The 20,074-nt window shown below is 40.0% G+C and overlaps 2 protein-coding genes across 3 annotated transcripts in view; one reads left to right on the plus strand and one right to left on the minus strand.

The window, feature by feature from the left end:
- The window catches only part of LOC127619789 (integrin beta-8-like), a 33,129-nt gene extending 18,741 nt beyond the window's left edge, over positions 1–14,388 (plus strand). For both annotated transcript variants that reach the window (XM_052092772.1, XM_052092773.1), the window contains exons 9-15: positions 86–229; positions 1,623–1,995; positions 2,478–2,700; positions 6,518–6,621; positions 6,796–6,903; positions 11,689–11,849; positions 12,583–14,388. In XM_052092772.1, the coding sequence (XP_051948732.1) occupies positions 86–229; positions 1,623–1,995; positions 2,478–2,700; positions 6,518–6,621; positions 6,796–6,903; positions 11,689–11,849; positions 12,583–12,708 (1,239 nt within the window). In that variant the 3' untranslated portion in view covers positions 12,709–14,388. The remainder of the gene's footprint in view (positions 1–85; positions 230–1,622; positions 1,996–2,477; positions 2,701–6,517; positions 6,622–6,795; positions 6,904–11,688; positions 11,850–12,582) is intronic.
- Positions 14,389–16,811: 2,423 nt separating this feature from the next.
- On the minus strand, positions 16,812–19,850 carry LOC127619795 (transcription factor Sp8-like). The gene is made up of 2 exons (XM_052092785.1): positions 19,777–19,850; positions 16,812–19,090 (listed from the first exon to the last, which is right to left on the minus strand). The coding sequence occupies exons 1-2, from the start codon at positions 19,834–19,836 to the stop codon at positions 17,861–17,863; spliced, it is 1,290 nt and encodes a 429-aa protein (XP_051948745.1). The 5' UTR covers positions 19,837–19,850; the 3' UTR covers positions 16,812–17,860.
- Between the last annotated feature and the right edge of the window lie 224 nt (positions 19,851–20,074).

Below are 20,074 nucleotides of genomic sequence, written 5' to 3' on the forward strand. Positions count from 1 at the left end.
AACCTGGCATATATCCAGATGTGCATGCAGTCAAGCAAACTTTTGGCCATGTTTTTTATTCTCTTTATTTCTGCTTCCCCTTCAGAAGCTGCTATCTGATGTGGAATTGCAGACCAGGGTGGAGGACAGCCAAGCTCACCGGTTTCGGGTGAACGTAACAGCTTTTTGCCCCAACGGATCCTCTGTTTTTGGAAACACTAAATGTTCCAGCGTTCAGCCCAAACAAACAGTATGAAACCCTTTAATGCAAATTCTTCTGTTTTCAGTCAGATGACAGAGATTATGTGTTTGACATTAAGAGCCTACAAACAAAACACTCATCTTAAAGGAACAGTTCATAATTTTCTATCCCTCATTCCAAGCCATAATTTCTCCAGAAAAGGAGAAATTAAGCAGATTGAACATAGTTCAAGGTGACCATTAGCAGCTGCCAAGTTTTATTTATTTTTTTTTGGAACTTAAAGGGATAGTTCACCCAAAATGAAAAATCAGTCATTGTTTACTCACCCCTGTGTTGTTATAACACTATATGACTTTCTTTCTTATTATTAACACAAAGGGAGAAATTAATAATAAATGTTGTGCTCAGTGATGTCATACAATGGCGGTTTACGGTGAGCACCTCTTCAAGCTTCAGAAGGACAGAAAAGTAAAATTCAGGAGTCTAATTAATTATTCATGAGATGATTGTTATGAAAGCATACGATAAGTATTCACTGGCCGTTGATCTTCTGTGCGTGGTCGTGATTGGGCACGAGAGCAACAGTTCATGCAGAACCTCGCGACATTGGGGCGTTCAAGCGAAAACTTGTTTTGTTTATCTAAAAACAGGTCCTCCACAGCGATAGTGACGACAGAACACAACACAGCTGCACAACTGCACATAAAACAGAGAACAGAACTTACTAAACATGTCTGAAGACTTTTTGGTTGAAGAATTGATGCATTTCTATGCCCAGCCTTATTTTTTTAAATGGCGTATTGAGAAACAGAAACATAGAGGAGGCTACAGGCAGCCACAGTCACATCGTGTCCTAACCTGACGGCAAACAACAAGCGATAATAGGTATATTTTCTATATAGCGTTTTCTGTCTTAATCAGCAGTGACGAGTGACGATACATTCTATCGATCACATGTTTTATTAACTCTGTCAGACTCTGTCAATTTTCACTTTTGGTCAAACTAGTCCCTAATCCATAAATAGCATGCAATGAACAGCCTGGTCATTCTACTGAACATCTCTGTTTGTGTTCCATGGAAGGAAGAACCTCATATGGGTTCAAATTGACATTAGGGTACTGTTCCTTTAAGAACACGCATAAGAGATCTGTACTGTATCCTTTGATTATGTCAGCTCTGTGTGTAAATATGAGTGTGTAACGACCATATGATGTTTCACATATGGTTCATGGATCATATAAACAGTATATGATTTGAAATATACAGCATCTGTTTAGCAAAGCAGAGTGGCTGCGGTATCAATAGTGAATAGTGACTTTGTGGATGGGAGATAATGTTGTCACTGTTTATGTTCATTTGTGTTCTTACAAGTTGCATTTTCAGCCGGTTATAAAGTTTCAGAATGAACATTCAGTTTCTGCTGTGTGTCTCTTTCTCAAGGTCTTCTTCAAGGTCACGGTCGGCATGACCTCTTGTCCGGCAGATGGTGCAAATCAGGAGGTGCTGATTACATTGAGGCCTGTCGGATTTAACGAGTCTGTTACCGTACGGGTCCAACAGATGTGTGGGTGTACCTGCACGGAGAAGGGCCTTTGTTACGATGACCTGAATGCCTCGCCTTGCTCTGCAGAGACGGGCACGAGTTCAATGGATGACTGTAGAGAGGATGGAACCAAACCGATCTGCAGCGGAAGAGGCACTTGTCGATGCGGGACGTGTGTGTGTGATTCTAGCAGACTCGGGACCATCTACGGAAAGTTCTGTGAGATGGACGACTTGTCGTGTCCGTACAAGAGAGGCCTGGTGTGTGGAGGTGAGAGTTGCTCACCGGAGGATTTAGAAGGCACTAAAGTTTATTGAATTTGAATAGCGATGTCCTATTGCCCATTTTTGCCATTAATGCCTAATTAAATAATTGGTAAAGGAATGGTACCTCATCTCTTGTTTGGGATATGTCTTGCTCTGTGCCTACCATCACTTTTACCTGTAAATAATGTAAAGTCCTGCCAGTTACATTTACATTTATGCATTTGGCAGACGCTTTTACCCAAAGCGACTTACAGTGCACTTATCACAGGGACAATCCCCCCGGAGCAACCTGGAGTTAAGTGCCTTGCTCAAGGACACAATGGTGGTGGCTGTTGGGATCGAACCAGCAACCTTCTGATTACCAGTTATGTGCTTTAGCCCACTACGCCACCACCACTCCGGTTAATATCTCTGCAAATGTCAGTTACATGGTGTATATATTATGTTTACTCATGATTGATCATTGTGTGTATGTGTGTGTGTTAGGGCACGGGCGGTGTGTTTCAGGTGAATGTGTGTGCATCCCCGGCTGGACGGGTGAGACCTGCGACTGTCCCGGGTCCACAGAAACCTGCGTGTCAGACGACGGATTGATTTGCGGTGGTCAGGGAAAGTGTGTGTGTGGCAAGTGTGTGTGTGATGAGCCCCAATGCTTCGGAACGTTCTGTGAGAAGTGTCCCGTCAGCTACAGTTCCTGTCAATCACACTGGTAATCACATTCTCACTCACTTCAAAATTTTTTAGGAACATGGCTATCATGTCACTGATTGGCAGTGCTGAGTGGTAATCGATTACATGTTATCTGGATTATGTAATCATATTATAAAAGTCTAGCACTTAACTTTTTTATGTATTACATGACTACATATTAACCCTTTAGGCTCACGTGGGCTAGCAAGACAAAATTTCATAACTACAGTCTTGACCAACACAAAACAGGTATAGTTTGAAAGCTTAGAAGCTCTACTTTAAAATGTATGCATTCATTTTGACCAAAACTGAACAAGTGCTTTGAAATTTGCCGACAAATCAAAAGTGTTCCATTTTGATCATTTGTTAAAAAAAAATGTGCAGTTCGCATATTTTTGCAATCAATAAAAACATCAATCTCATAAAATATCCATGTGTCATATGTTGTTGGAAAGTTCTCAAAGAGTATAATACAACCAGACTATTTGTTTTACTCACAGACAAAAATATAGCAAGTCATATCTAAGTATATATATCTTTGACATTTTTTTCACATGAACAGGTGTTGCTTATATGCCGCGTTTTCACTTATAACCCGACTTAAAATAAGCAGAACATAAAATATCAGATGTATAGATCATTAGATAATCCACATGAAGCACAATGTTACATATGGCCACCAGGAGATGGCGCCAAATACACGATACAGACTCAATGATGCCTCAAATGACACAGAATGAAACTCATTCTGTGAAATCTCATGACTATAATCATGTCTGCATGCTTTACAAACCTTTAGTTGTTGTGTTTGTATGTGTAATTAGTTCTTATGTACAATTATTATGTTGTATTTGTCTGGAGAGGCTTTTGGACACATGGAGACATTTTTGGACACTATGATAAATTATATTTGTAATGCTATAACTTATGATTGCTTTGTCGTATCAACACAAAATGTTTCTCAGTTACAGTTGGCTTGATTGGGACAAAACAAAAGCAGTTTTTCTGAGCCACCTTATTTACACCCAGAGATATATAATGTTAAATAAGAAAAAAAGTACATTTTTGGCCCGTTGTTTTGTGATTTATTTGTAGTTTCTAAGGCTGAGAATGTATCGTAATCTATATCATTATAAACATTGAAATTTTTTCTTTACATTAATACCAAACACTTGACCCTCCTTGTTTTTTTGTTGTTGTTTTTTTTGTTATTAGCCTTTAATTTTGAGTATGCCACTGAAACAGGAAATCTTTAAAAACACCCTCAGACCTTAAAGGGTTAAACAGGCAAAGTATAACAACAAAGTGTAATTGTTCATAATACTTTGATCCCTCTTCTTCTTTTGAACCTGATACTGGACCCCAGCCATTATTACACTGAAGATGGTGTCTTGTATTGGACTTCAATAATGTGCATGAATGCACTTTTGTTTTTTTTTGTTTACATTGACTCTCAAATATAACTGGTCTGATCTGTTACAACACAAGGATGGCATTTGTAATGCCAAAATTGCTTGAGCAAGTATGTTTTTAGTGCATTTAATTGTTTCATATAGCGAATTTAACACACGCAGACAAAATCATATTAATTCTCATATTTTGATCCGTTAAGTACGTTGTCTTTAATGCATTATGGTACAAGTGTTTTTTACTCAAATGCATGATTGTAATCCAAAAGTAATCCAAAATCAATCAGATTAGATGACCTTTTAAATTTAATCTGATGGATTACGTTACTAAATTCAATTTTACTCATGTATTTTTTTAAATGTATCAGATTACAATTCAGTAGAAATCTACCCAGCACTGCAACATCTTGCTTTCAAACACAAAGGGGCTCGTTCAGACCAAACGCGCCATTGTGCAAAAACAAAGTGCCAGCGATATTAATAGTACAAAACGCAGGTGTCTTGAGATGCGCTTTTAAAAGTTGCTGTTCTTGTTAACGTGAAATAGTGTCTAAAACAGTCATCAGCGAGCCGTGGCGCAAAGGTCAAAGACGTCTAGTGCATGTTTACATAGAAAACAACTGGAACTACTGCACGGATGGGTGCAAAACCTCGTTAGGTGAGAACGGCCCATGAGGCTGTTTTCACGCTATTTCGATTTCTTGGTCCTAGGGTTTTTTTCTTGTTATAATCATAAACGTTACATTTTGTTAGATTTCTTTGCAAACAAGACAAAATATCTTATGCCATTTCGCTTCTCAAACATATAGTTGTTTACCAGTAAGAGAACGCACCATAAATTGGTACCTTGTTCAGTTTGACTTTTATACTTACGTTATTGTCTCTATGGCTTTACGACCAAAATATAACATGCATAAAATGTCATGCAAGCCCTGTAGAGGTTGCGTTAGTTCCTGCATTTTTGACCGAATGGTTTCTTTCTCTACCAATCCATCATTTGTGAAACCGTATAGGTCTCCAAATCTGCCCAAATGAAGGCCTCTTAATATGGTGTACAGTGGCAAGAAAAAGTATGTGAACCCTTTGGAATTAGCTCGTTTTCTGCATTAATTGGTCATATTCTGTCATGACTTTATTGAACACATCCCAATAAGCATTCACAGTTCTGTGGAAAAAGTAAGTGAACCCTCGGATTTAATAACTGGTAGATCCTCCTTTTGCTGAAAACCAAACGTTTCCAGTAGCTGCGCATTATATCTGCACAACATTCAGAAGGAATTTTGGATCATTCTTCCTTACAAAACTGCTTCAACATATTCTTAGGGTGTCTGGAGTGAACGGCTCTCTTGGGGTCATTCCGCAGCATCTCTATTGGGTTCAGGTCTGGGCTCTGACTGGGACACTCCAGAAGGTGCCATATGAAGCCATTCTGTAGTGGATTTACTTCAATGTTTAGGCTCATTGTCCTGCTGCTTAACTCCTGCTGCATTGTCCTGGTGGCTGTGACCAACTTCACAGCCACCCTGACATTATCCTATAGTAGGATATCTTGATAAACTTGGGAATTAGTTTTTCCCTTGATGATGGCAAGCGGTCCAGGAAGTGCCCTTTTTATGCCATACGTAGTTCTTCGTGTTCTTCCCAAACAATTCAACCTTAGTTTCATCAGTCCACAAAACATTTTCCCTGTAGCATTGTGGAGTGTCAAGGTAGTTTTTTGGAAACTTCAAGTGCACAGCAATGTTTTTGTTGGAAAGCAGCAGCTTCCTTCATAGTGTCCTGCCATGAACACCATACCTGTTTAATATTTTCTGTATTGTAGACTCCTAAAAGAGATGTTAACCAGTTCCAATGATTTCTTCAAGTCTTTAGCTGTCACTCTTTTCTTATTATTATTGAGCATTCTGCAGTGTGCCCTTTGAGTCATCTAGGCTGGACGGACACTTCTAGGGAGAGTACCTATAGTACTAAATCGTCTTCATTTATAGACAGTTTGTCTAATTTTGGACAGTTTGAGTGCTTTTTATAAGCCAAAGTAGCTCTAACCCAAACCTACAATCTCATCTCATTAATCAGATTCCATGTTTGCCAACTCCTGACTCTGATTAACTTTTATTGCCATCTTTAGCCTTGGGGTTCACCTAATAGTTTATTGGGATATGTTCAATAAAGATATGAAAGATTATACATTTTTGTGTGTTGTTTGTGCACATTGTGTTTGTCTATACTTGCGACTTTGATGAAGATGAGATCACATGTTATGACCAATTGTTGCAGAAACCCAGCTAATTCCAAAGGGTTCACATATTTTTTTGCCACTGTACTTATGCTGCCTTTAGTTTTATCTTCAGGTCAGGGTGGCTAAAAATGCAGCCTACATAGGCAGTGCACTAGATTTTAAAATGTTGTGCTTTCTCTCTTTATCAGGACTTGTGTGAACTGTCATCTGACTAATGGACTTGGATCAGATGGTTTTCAGCTTTGTAATCGCAGCTGCTCCTCATTGGTGGATTATGTCGATGACATCACAGGTAGGTAAAACATCAACCTAGTGAATGTAAACATTGAAAGTGTTTCTGAAATTATTCATTTAGCCTGATAATCAATAACAGGAGACTTCTGTGGGTGATTTGATGTGAACTTTGATATGGTTGTGTTATAAATGCTCTGTATTGTGTGATTGAATGAATTGTGTCTTTATTCAGAGTTGGTGAAAGGGTACTGCCTGTATCCCAGCACGGATAAGTGTCAGTACCGCTTTCGCATGGATTTGGCATCAGATCGGCCTCAGCTGCACATTAACAGACATCCTGGTGAGGAAGTGAATTCCAGTCTTCGCTCTCTTTCTCCTCCTTTCACTTTTTCAGCTCATCTGTGTGGGTGAATCTCACAAGAACATCTCCAGGTCACATTTAAAGTCAGCCAGTTGTTATTGCTAAATAAACCTGATGCAAAGAGGCTTATTACTACATAAACAAACTAAATAAATAAATGGACATTAAACATTGAATAATTTTATTACCTCACTTGTAGAGATCGCAGAGTGATCCCTGAAGTAGGAAAGATGACCGGTCTGATATGACTTAATCCCTGTATGTGCAGTTGTTACTCCGAAATATCAGACCACTAGATGGCGCCATTGACCAATCAGAATAGAGTATTCCAGAGACCTGTGTAATAAACACCTTTAAGCCACAATTCTTATTTGATTGCGATGAGAGATGTTTGCGTTCATATTGAGATCTGTGACGTTTGAATGCAGTGGTATTTTGGCAAATCTGAGCACAGTTTGAGATGTTGTTGAGATCTTCTGAAGCTCTAGAGAAGGCACACGTGAGATTACTGGGGTTTTCCCCATGAGAAACATCTGAGATCAGGGCTGGACTGGTAATCTGGCATACCAGGCATTTTCCTGGTTGGCCGACACACTTTTGGGCCAATCTGGGGCGGACTGTCCAGAGGTAGAAACAAGCGGACCGGTGGGTCGGCTGCAAAATGGGCCAAATGGGTCGCGACAAGCCAAATTGAGCCGCCGCGTTATGCAGAAAGGACCACAAAATGGTGGCGTGCTATGCAGAAAAGGACAGCGAACACCCCCCCTCAACAAATTTTGGACACCCAACATCCCACTACTTCAGCCTCCCAACCCATCCCCCCTCCCTTCAACGACTTTTGGGCCAGTTGCCATGTCAAATCCCAGGCCTATTTCTATTCCCAGTCGAGCCCTGTCTGAAATGCAGAAGACTTCAGCAAAACACTCTACAGTTCTTAATCTCCATTTTATCTCATTGCTGACCAAGAGAAACAGTTATGATATTAAAAGTAAAGTAAAAACCTAAATACTTCTAAAAACCATAAATGTGATGGTGAAATTGTGGCAAATGGATACATTTGTTTAGGACAAAATAAGCACAAGAATGCATTCATGACCCAAAAATCTGCCAGATGTTTCTCAGTTCTACAGTGTAACAGTCTAAGGACGGGCAAGGAGGAGGCGGGAAACGGCTGAACAGTAAACATGAACTTTAATGATATAAATGAACTTAAAACAACATAAAACATAAGAACACATACACACATGCAACGCGGCTGCATGCGTCTCTCTCTCTCGAACCGGCATCTCCGGCCGCCCCTTATCTCACTCTCCTGCTGATTGGCTGATTTAGCGCCGGCCGTGATGGGCCACGCCCTCCTCCTCATCACATACAGTTAAGACATTAACAACAGCTGGAAAACAAACTGGACTGTTCACTTACAGAGGACAAGTGGTCAACTATTAGGTAATGTAGTACGTTTGGCTCAGATCCAGTTTGGTCCAAACACAAAGACGATAAAGTAGCATTTTGACATTTGGTAAGTTTCCATGGTGATCTGCAAGTAGGGCTGAGGACAGAGAATGAAGATTCACACACTAACACACAATAGTTCAGGCTGTTTCCAAGAAACAGTGAGGGGTAAGTGTTACATTCGGGTAAGTGACTTTGTAAGAGAGAGTCAGGGGGGGCAAAACAAGCCACAGGAAGGAGAAATCACCAATGAGATCTCTTAAATATCTCAATTGTTACTATATTATTGCAAATATCTAGAGTTCTTCAAAGAGTTATGCTATTTGCATTTATTTCATAGCTTTATACTCTCACTGTATGCCAACTTTGTGTATATGTAAAGGGATTAAGGGAAAGGAGGAGGCGAGAAGCGGCTTGCCGATATAAATAATAGTTTAATATAAAACTGAACCAAAAACACACACACAGGCCCCTGGCGGACGGAACGCCCCGCCGTGTTTTTGGTGGACGATATGGGTCTCCCCCGCCCCTGGCAGCGGTAACCGCTCCAGGTGGTTGGTTGGGAACCCTCCTCCCCTCGTAGTCGGCAGCCGTTCCTCCGCTTCCAGGCGGCCGGTCTCCTCCGTCCCCCGGCAGATGGCCGCGGCTGCTCCTTTCGGGTGGATGGTAGCAGCGAGAACCCCACTACGATGCATCCCTCCTCCATCTCAGGCACCAGTGTAAAGGGGTCAATGGATAGGAGGAGGCAAGAAGCGGCTTGACAATTTAATTAACAGTTTAATATAAAACTGAACCATAAAGACAAACACAAACACACAGGTGTCGGACAGCTGTCCGTAAATCTCTCTCTCTGTCGCACTGCCGTCTTCAGTCGGCCCTTATCCCTCTCGAGGGTTAATTAGCCTGATTAGGGGTCGGGTGTGCAGAATAACGACCCGCCCTTCCACAGTATATTTTAATTTTAATTTATAGGAATGTTGATTTAACGCATTAATGCAGTGCGATTCATTATGTAAAGAATGCGTTACAAAAATAGGTGCAATTAATCATGTTTTCGGACTGTAATATAGCATATTCCTACCATCTGATCAGTTCAAGCTTGAAGTACCATCTGTTTATAGCAGGGGGCAGTAAGCAAAACTCCAGCTGGATAGGCAACAAACCACACTCAGGCTTGTTTGATACTAGCGACAGCACAAGATGAGAACGCATTCTTCCGTTCAAACACAGCCGGACGGAGAGGAATTCTAAATGTAGGTGTCTCAAGATGTATTTTTCTAGGTTTCAAACTACATTTAACTTGACACAACAACCTGATGCTACATTTATGATTTATGATGCGACGTAACCCAAGTAAGATGCTCTAAAAGCGTCCATCTGACGCAGGTGTACACGGTAAACCCTAATAAGTTAGCAGAACTCAAAAAAATTATGTTACTCCTTGCCTCTAATTTAAAAGTTAATAAAATGTTAATTTGTAACATTTGTTAATACAAAACACAGTGTTGTTTTAGAACATAAAATAAAAACTTATTAAAAACAGTAATCATAAAAAGGCCAACTTATATATACTGATGAGCCAAAACATTATGACCATCTGCCTAATATGCTGTTGGTCCTCCGCTTGCCGCCAAAACAGCACCGACCATCCGAGGCATGGAATCTACAAGACCCCTGAAGTTGTCCTGTGGTATCTGACACCAAGACATTAGCAGCAGATCCTTTAAGTCCTGTAATTTGCGAGATGGAGTCGCCTTGGATCGGACTTGTTGGTCCAGCACATCCCACAGATGTTCAATCGGATTGAGATCTGGGGTATTTGGAGGTCAGAGCAACACCTTGAACTCGTCATCATGTTTCTCAAAACAATCCCGAACAATGTGTGCAATATAGCAGGGTGCATTATCCTACTGAAAGAGGCCACAGCCATCAGGGAATACCGTTGCCATGAAGGGGTGTACCTGGTCTGCTATGATGTTTAGGGAGGTGGCACGTGTTAAATTGACGTACGCGGCCATCCACGTGGTGTAAAAGACAACGGGACTCATCGTACCAGGCGACCTTCTTCCACTTCTCCAAGGTCCAGTTCCGACGCTCACGTGCCCATTGTAGGCGCTTGTCACGGTGGACAAATGTCATCGTGGGTAACCTGACCAGTCTACGGCTACGCAGTCCCATACGCAGCAGGGTGCGGTGCACAGTCGTCTAGTCGTAACAGTTTGGCCCTTGTTAAAGTCGCTCAGGTCTACCTGCCCATTTCTCCTGCATTCAACATGTTGACTACGAGAACTGATTGTTTGCTTACCATCTAATCTACCCAGTCCTGGACATGTGGCCTTGTTAGGAGATGATCAACGTTATTCGCTTCACCTGTGAGTGGTCATAATGTTTTGGCTAACGAGGTTCTACATATTCTTCAAATATTCAATCTGTTTATTCTAGGATATTGTAGACAGTCATGACAAATACAGAACAATAAATAATTTTCAATGCATTGTGTCTTTGTAGCTGAGTGTTCCCATTGCATGTACACACTTGTGACCAGCAGATGTCCTCAGCGTGCAGTGTTTTAAGCACTTCGAAATTTCAGAAGCAACTGGTACTATTGGCCTGAAGTTTTAGCCACTATTAGCCAGTACAGTGATGCTAGCATGTTGAATGCATGTTAACTTGTATCTCTATAGGCGACTTTGTTTAGCATTACAGTTGCTTAGCAATAAATCTTTAATAACATGTACCTTTCCTCAACCAAATCTCAAGCTCCACTATTCCCCATAATGGTAACCCCCAAAACTCCAACATAACAGAAACTTTTCTAAATAACACAACATAACATTAAACCGTAACAAGTCTCCCCATTTACATTCTCTTGCACAAAGACACATTATATAAAACTTCATTTTAACGTCTACTCTGCCTGTCGAACACCATGCAAACATGCTGTGAAATAGAAATGGCCTGTCCAGTTTCAGTTCAATTTAAAAAGACAAGTTCATTAAACTCAAAACAACAAAACAACAATTCAGGTTACTTAAAAAGTGTCCGTTTTATGAACTCAAAAGAAAGAGGAAGCTCTAAATACTCATCAAGGTAGATATCATGCATATCATGTTGTTAACTCGATTATAAGAAGTAAGCGATTGACAGTCCTACTTTTTGTATTTTTGGCCAAACATCAGAAAACAAAGTTGATACTTCAAACAGACATGATTGGGAGTGAAAGAGCAACATCGGAGCAATACGACTTTCCTGTGGGCAGATCAGAGAGATCAGAGGAATTTCTGTTGTTTACAGTTTCGTCTCTCTCAACAGTGTGTGTTTGGAGTCGCCGTTCCTTTAAGATGTTCCTCAGTGTTTTCCTCCTGACGGTGATGTTGGGTATCTGCATGCTGGCCGGAGTCAGACAACTACTGAGAACTAGAAACTGTTTGTGGCCGACAAACCCCAACCAACAGTTTGAAGGAAGCCAAAAGGTGCGTGTAGGCTTTATATGTGTGGATGTCTTGTATAAGCAAAATAAAACATTTGAATTGAAATTTAAACAAATAAGTCACCCAAAAAAACTCATTTTTTGCATTGGAACACAAAAGGAGAAGTTTTGTAGAATGTTCCTGCTGCTCTTGCATAGAATGACAGTGAATGGGAAAAGAGGCTGTCGAGGCTGTCCATACGACTTGTGCACTTCAGTCTTCTGAGTCTATACAACAGCTTTGTGTGATATATGGGCCGAAATTTAAGTTGTTTTGCACTTCAAAATCTTCTGTACCGCGATAGGGACCCTATTTTAAGAGCGCAAGCATTAGGCACTGTGCAATGCCTTAAGTCATAATCACAAAGTCAGTGGGCATGGCCATGATTTTTGGTATTTTTGTGCAAGAATACGCTAAGTCTAAGCGCAAGTGGGTTTGGCAAAATTCCCCGCGCAATGCACAAAAAGGCTGGATCATGTGTAATTTAATTCTGAAATTCTTCTCCGGTTATTCCAGCGTCTGCGTCCTATTATACAGTCCATTCCCTCAAGCACCAACCATATAACAAAGACAGCGCATTAATAAAAGTTGTGAGCGTAACTCACGAAAATAGAACCCTAGATCTAAAATCCCATTTTTGCACATTCAATTATAGCATGTCAAGTTTAAATGTGTGGGCTGTGTAACCATGACTACATGTTCGCCATAAAAATATCTATTTTATGTCTCAAAACAGGATTCAGCATACGTCCCCACGACCAATGAAAAAACAATAACATACCGGGGGGACCCCCTCCCAAACCACCCGGTGGAAATGCAGTCACACGTGCCCAAGATGCCACTGAGGGACGCCTGGCAGTAACGGGGGTCAAAGGTCACTCCAGAAATGCCTCCCAGACAGAAGCACTACCTAAATGAAAACGCGATTTCCAAAGCACGCACTTTGCGAGAGCAACATCCTGTGTGGTTTTGCTAGGACGTTTTTCCACGTTGAGTTGTATAATTTATTATGTTGAACGGCATTACATTTCTGTCGTCCTGACTCCACGCAGGAGGTGAATTAAAAGAGAGACGGTACGTAAACATACATATACAGTATACGTGAACGAACCTCACTGATATGGTTTCGACACATTCACCTCAAAACACTCTTGGCCATTAACCTCCAATAATGTCTGTATTTTAGATTACAGTTACTGTATCTTTGTGTTTGTGTACGTGTGCGAGAGTGTGTTTGTGATATTTGTATTTGTTTTATTTTTAGTTGGCAATACACTACAGACTAGCTATGCTTGGGATAGCATATTTCCATACTAGCATACTGCCAGTGTATACTTCTGTGTACATTGAACACAATGGAATAGCATTTCCTGTTTGACAAATGAACAGGAAGTGCTATCAACTATGATTTTAATCCCTTTTTTTTTATCGTTATTGGGTTGGGCTCCAAAAAGTACATGTTTTATAGTTTTAATGTATGTTTAAATAACATTTAAAATAATTTAATCTTACCTAAAATTGGAATTAAAAATGCTAAATAGTCTTTTTTATTACCAAAATGTTCCCGTGACAACAATTTATCACACTGCTGTTTGAAACATTTATCAGAGCATACTGTTTTACATGCTGTTTTTTTAAATGGTATACAGTATGCTGTGCAGCACGCAGTATGCTTCTGTTCCACTCCGAACATTTATATTTCTGAGATGACTTGATGTCACTCGCTGAATTAATCATGCAACACGTTAGGCGTTTATTGCTGCATACTACATACTTTTTCATATACTGTTATAAAGCATAGTATGCCTAAGCATCAGTCTGTCGTGCTAACTAATATTAGTATGCCACCTAGTGTTCATAGTGTGCATAATCATTCCTAGCAACTTTCTGAATAGCAGTGGGATTTATATATGTATATATATATATATATATATATACAGTTAAGATGGTTTTTGATGCATTTGGATTGTTTTTATTGTCTTATTAACAGAGTATTGAAGCACAGATCACAAATATGAATTAAAGGTACATTACAGAATAATTGCTCAGCACTTTTCCATGCTCAAATTATGCTGTAATTTTTTATAAACCCCTAGTTTTAAGGATATATGTTATAATGATTTGCCTGCTGTTCTGTATTTATATCTGTTGTTGTGTACTACTGATGCTCAGTTCTGTTCCAGCTCTAAATACTGGACGAGCCCAATGATGCAGCGAGTAATGCTACCTACCTCTGTGGTCACCATAACATGTGTTTTACCACAATGTTTACATCAAGCTAACACTAAACAAATATTTAGTTTTTTGCTTGTTTTTTTAGTTTATTATTATTATTATTATTATTTAGACATAAATAATATGTTGAATATTTTGTATAGTGTGAACAACAACTGGTAAAAGCAATACGGTGTTGGCACATGTAGGTTGTGAAATTGGCATTGCGCTACATTTTGGATGTACTTGGATAAATCACAGGTCTCACATCAACCCTGAATCTTGTTTTGGTCTGATTTCATTCATAAAAATTCTACATTTCAATAAAAATCACAACAAAATGATTTAGTTTCTGTAGAATTCTTCTATGAAACATATTGTTGCGTTCTACAGAATAATTATAAGAGCAGATCAATCAGTTTATGTGATATTACATTTGATAACAGATCATTTATGTCCGTTTTTTATGTTTTCATATTTGCAACTTTTGCCAAGTTTTATGACTGGTTACATTTTTAGGATCATTCTGCTTTTATTCTCTGCTATAATGGAAATCACTCGAATTCTGGTGGATTTTGTCAAAATGTGAACTGAACCGCGGGCCGGATTCATGAATCGTTCTTAAGAAGAGTTTTTATTAACTTCCATTTTTTGTTTCCTTTTCATCATTTCTAACTTAAAATACTAGAACATGTTTGTGAATCCCGCCCCTGGGGTTTTTCATCAAGGGGGCGTGATATTACGGGGATTTTGATTCGTCCCACTGAGTCTTTTGAATCAGTTCACGCATCAATGAACAACTCTGAATGAATCACTTAAGCGAACAATTTGTTCATTGATGAGTTCAGTAAACATTTATTGCCAGTAAGTGGTGACAAATGTGTAAAATACGTTGATAAGTCGTTGAATCAAACAATTTAAGTGATCGAGAATGACTCGTACACCTTGAAGATTCGTACAAAAAACGAATCAAAACACTGCTTGTCTTTTAGGCATATGCTCAAGTGAACTGAAAAAGATTAAGGAACAAAAAGTATGACGGACAGTACGTAAAATACGGATTCACGTGCATCATACTAAATATCGATTCAGATCCCTACTTAAGTCCTTCTTTACTATAAATTCTCCTCCGTGCCCAGTAGGTGGCGATATGCGCGAAGAATGCTTCAAAGAAGCTTCATAGTTTTGGACCCTGTTGACTTGCATTGTTTGGATCTACAGAACTGAGATATTCTTATTAAAATCTTAATTTGTGCTCAGCAGAAGAAAGAAGGTCATACATCTTTGATGGCGTGAGGGTGAGTAAATGATGAGAGAATTAAAATTTTTGGGTGAACTGCCCCTTTAAGGGGGAAGGACTTCATGAGATTTGGCTTCAGTTCCAGTGACCACTAAGAGACACTAAATACTAACAAGAGAGCACAGCTGGAGTCAGGTTGTAAAGAAAAATATCAGCGTGAAAATAGTAATTTAATTGTAAATAATTGAACGCAAAGTTGTAAAAACACAACTAGAGTTTGTGAGTTGAGGGGTTATGTTTGCGGTAAGGTGGCTTCCAAGCAACCAGTTTGCTTAGACATCTTGCATTTCTATAATAAGCATTGTATGTTCAGCTGCAATGAAATAAAGCACTGGTTTAGTAGATTAATGTTAGTGTAACGAGTATAGCTCAAACTGCACAGAGCGGGATTTGAACCCAGGACTCCGGTGTGCTAATGAGGATAATGATACAACCTCTAGTGTCAATTACTGAGGGGAGTGAAGTTTACACACAGCACTGCTACCTACCAGCTAGCTATCATTACACACACCCCCATCCGGGTCACGGCACCACTGTAACTGGTCCTACTCATCTGCTCAAAGCGGGATTCGAACCGGAGTCTTAGGCAAGCCAGTGCACAAATGAGTAGGCTAAAGGCTGAATCATCTATGGTCAGTTGCTTTACACACTTCACAGCACCAACCAGCTGACTAGCATTACATTAGCCTGACTAAATATTTAAGAGACTGCACGTGTTTAAATGTCAGTGTTATTTTCGGGGGGTTTTCGACAGTTCAAAGAAGAAAACAGCATCTATTAATTTGCAATGCCACTGACTTTAATATCATTGATATTTAGCGTTTAATAGATATTTACATTTACATTTATTCATTTGGCAAACACTTTTATCCAAAGCGACTTACAAAAGAGGAATACATTATAAGGGAATCATCTTAAGGAGACAGTGCTACAAAAAATGCCGCATTACAAAGTTTCACCAGGACTGATTAAAGTGCAACTATATATATATATATATATTATTTTAATTTTTTTATATATGTGATGATATGATTATTTGTCATTTTTCACGTTAACTTATTTTCTATTGATTTAGAGCTTATTCTCCATTATGCTCTAAAATATTCAAAAGCAGTTTTCTTCTTAGCATATGACGTCGTCGTTCATTCTCTAATGTTATTTATAACCTGTAAGTAATTATTTTGCTGATTAAAAAAAAAAAAAAAAAAAACATTTTTGTTCAGTGCGTGACTTTAAAACACAAAATCCCACAAAATATAGAAACATCTCCAAATGAATGATGCATCATTGACTGCACAAATACATTATTATATGAACTGAAATGTTGCATTTCAAAAATGATATCTGTGTTCTAAAACCGTTTCATTGTTACTTTTGGAATTTGTGCGCATGGCAACAATGGAACGAAAATAACAAAATACAAACATGGACATGTCTCCAAAACAGCCAAATATTACAGTCAACTTTGACTTTATTACAAGTTTTCAAACTTAAAGTAAACGATCAGTAAATACAAATGCACATGCGCCATTAAATAATAATAAAACTGAAGAGAAACAGACTTGATCGAGTTGATCCTAAAATCATAAATAGAGATTCAAAGTGCGACTCTGATAGACTTCAAAGCACAAATCAAACTGAATTATAAATAGAGTTTCAAGACAAGTCTATATACATTTTCAGTTTGTACTGAATTCAGATTTACTGTCAAAGAAGTTACTGAAACTAATGTACAAAAATGGCTCCGTTGACACTTTAAATCTCCAAATTTCATTGTGATGTTTTCTTACAATTTCTATAGACTTGTGTCAAGCCTATAAACAGTTCTATAATCAAGAAGCACTCATTACAATCATACAATTCAACTGTGCAGTTATTCAGAAATGTTTCGATCTTCATAAAGTGCCTCAAATAGACGTGAATGAACGGAGAATGTGTTGACAGCAATAAGACAGTTTTGCAGTTTATTTCACATTTACATTAGCTACATTATAAAGTATCCACAGAGCACTACGTAAAATCTCTATAACACCTGAGAGAGACCTTCTGCCGATGCATGGCTCATAAAACACATTTAATAATCTTTAAGACGTCTATTTTGACCAATGGCACTTGCATGATTTAATTACGCGCTGAAAGCTAAAATAGCCCTCTGATGGTGTCCATAACCAGAACCACTTTTAACCATTCAGAGTTAATGGCGTGGGGTGAATGCTTTTGACCCCTTCTCTTAATAATATTTGACTGTCCTTGTTATGTGCCACTATATTTGAATATGTATGACAACATACATTCAATGTGTGTGCGTAAAGTAACCTACATCCAGAATATTTGACACTCTGTAAACAAATAAATAAAAAAGATGATGTTATTGTTACTTATTATAAGTGAAATTTGTAATTTTGTGATTTAATTATGCATGCATCAGAGGGTTAATTGGTGCGTCCACGTGTTCCCCTTATGTTTCCAAAATGATGTGCCATATTTTCAGTAGGTTTACTCAGTGGTTGAGTCCATTCCGGACGGGTTCTGTATTGTGGATCATTTCAGGGGACTGACAGGACGGGCTGCCCGGTCCACTCTGCTCGCTGTCGGTATCGCTGCCCTTTTTAACCCCGTTCGACCCGGGCTCACCAGCGCTGTGCGTTTTCACGTGTTTACTGAGGTGGTCGCTGCGCATGAAGCGCTTGTTGCACACCGGACAGGCGAATCGTTTTTCCCCGGTGTGTGTGCGTAAATGCCGCTGGAGCTCATCGGACCTGGTGAAGCGCTTTCCACAAAACAGCCAGTTACATACGAACGGCCTCTCGCCGGTGTGCCAGCGCAAATGCGCTTTGAGATGCGACGTCTTTCCGTATACCTTCCCGCAACCCGGGATGTGGCAACTGTGGAGCCCTTTTCTGCGCAGGCTGACCCCCGCGGGCCCCAGTCTCTCCGCCTCGTGGCAGTTCGGACAGTCACAGGTCGCTCTGCCCGAGTAGCGCCGCGAGGTTGAGCGGGGAGATCCAGCCAGGGTTACCGCAGGAGACCCGGCTAAAACTGGTCCATTGGCGCCGGCTATAGAATTTGGGTTGGGTTCTGAATAAGTAGCTGATAAAACCGGTTTGAATCCGTCCATCAGGTGCTGCCCACCCGTGAGAAGATGAGGAGACGGGCTGGCACTGAACGCGGAGTGGGTAAGAGAAGAATAGTCTGAGTTATACCCACCCAAGGGTGAGTGCAGAGAGCTTTGGAGCGCGGCGCCGTTTCCGCTTTGAACATCAATCCAACCGGTGCCCACATCCCACCAGGAGGACCCACCACCACCAGTGCCCACATCCCCGGCGGAGATGCCAGCATGCGCGGATTTGAACCATGTCTCGTACGGGTGCGCAACGCTCATCCTCGGGTAAATCCCTTGTAGAGTGTCCACTTTAGAGATGAACACCGACTGCGCGCACGGGTCCGGGGAACTGTTGGCGACTGAAGTCTGAAACACAGGGTAGTCGTTGCCAAACGGGCTGGTGGAGGTGTTCGTGCCAGTTAAGGAAAAGGAGCTACTGGCGTTGAATGAATCGTTCCGTTGCGCTCCGAACGGCGAGAGAGAACAGCTGCTGGGCGCTGCGCGTTTCCACGGGTGAAATCCTCCTTTTCCAAACGCGCCGCTGTCCGAGGAGGGACTTGAACTCCCGATTTTATTACAGGTCGCTGCTAACATGGCCAATGGAGTGGATCCAACCCTACGTTCCTCCTGAGACAAGAACATAATAATAATAATAATAATAATAATAATAATAATAATAATAAACACAACAGGTGCATTAGGATTGGCTCACATAATAGACACAGAATTTTAGGCCTACATGTACAATTTAAACATATATCTTCAAATCGAAAAGCTGCATTAGTTTAAATGTAACCAACTTTGTTTCAAACCTTTCAGAGACAGGTGTATTTGCTGATGGGAATACTCTAATAATGATAACATCTTAATCACGAAGACACAACACACCGTTCACGAATAACTATTTTGTACTACTCATTTTATTACTAATAAAGCGTTGAGGAAATAAAAAGCATAAATCGGTGTTTACAGTGAGACACTTACAATGGAAGTCAATGGGGACAATTTATGGAGATTTTAAAGTCAGAAATCTGAAGCGAGTTTAAAAGCATTTATTTAATTTTTTTTTACCAAAATGATAATTGGATGTCACTTGCAGGAACAAACAAACAAACAAACAAAAAAAACATCAATAACATTTGGAATCTCCATCGATCCATTTAAACGAAAGATGCAAAAACTACTAATACGCATCTGCAGATTTGCAACATTACGCACCAAAACAGAAAGAGCACCTAACGCAAACAAATGCAATCTGAGTGTTTAAAATTCATGACATCTTTTTAAACGTAGCTACACGAGAGCCTACTCACCCCAAGAAGTGAAGTTGCCATTCCACGAGTGTCTGTGCACCTGTGGAAATGTCTTAACATTTATAAGTCCCTCGGCTGTTTTGGAGACGTTGACCTCCCACCACTGTGCTTTGAAGAGCCACTGGATCCCGTGCGACCAATCAGAACAGCTGAAGCTCTCGGGGACGCTGCGGTTGGCCATGATGTCATCGGCGGAGCTCTTGGTGACGTGTTGCGCTTCAAGTTGTTTACAAGTGGAATGGGCGGGTGCGTGAACCTTTCGTGGACTTTTTTATGTGTTTATTTTGTATTATTTTGT

Source organism: Xyrauchen texanus, chromosome 26 (genome assembly GCF_025860055.1).
Source record: "Xyrauchen texanus isolate HMW12.3.18 chromosome 26, RBS_HiC_50CHRs, whole genome shotgun sequence".
Classification (NCBI taxonomy): domain Eukaryota; kingdom Metazoa; phylum Chordata; class Actinopteri; order Cypriniformes; family Catostomidae; genus Xyrauchen; species Xyrauchen texanus.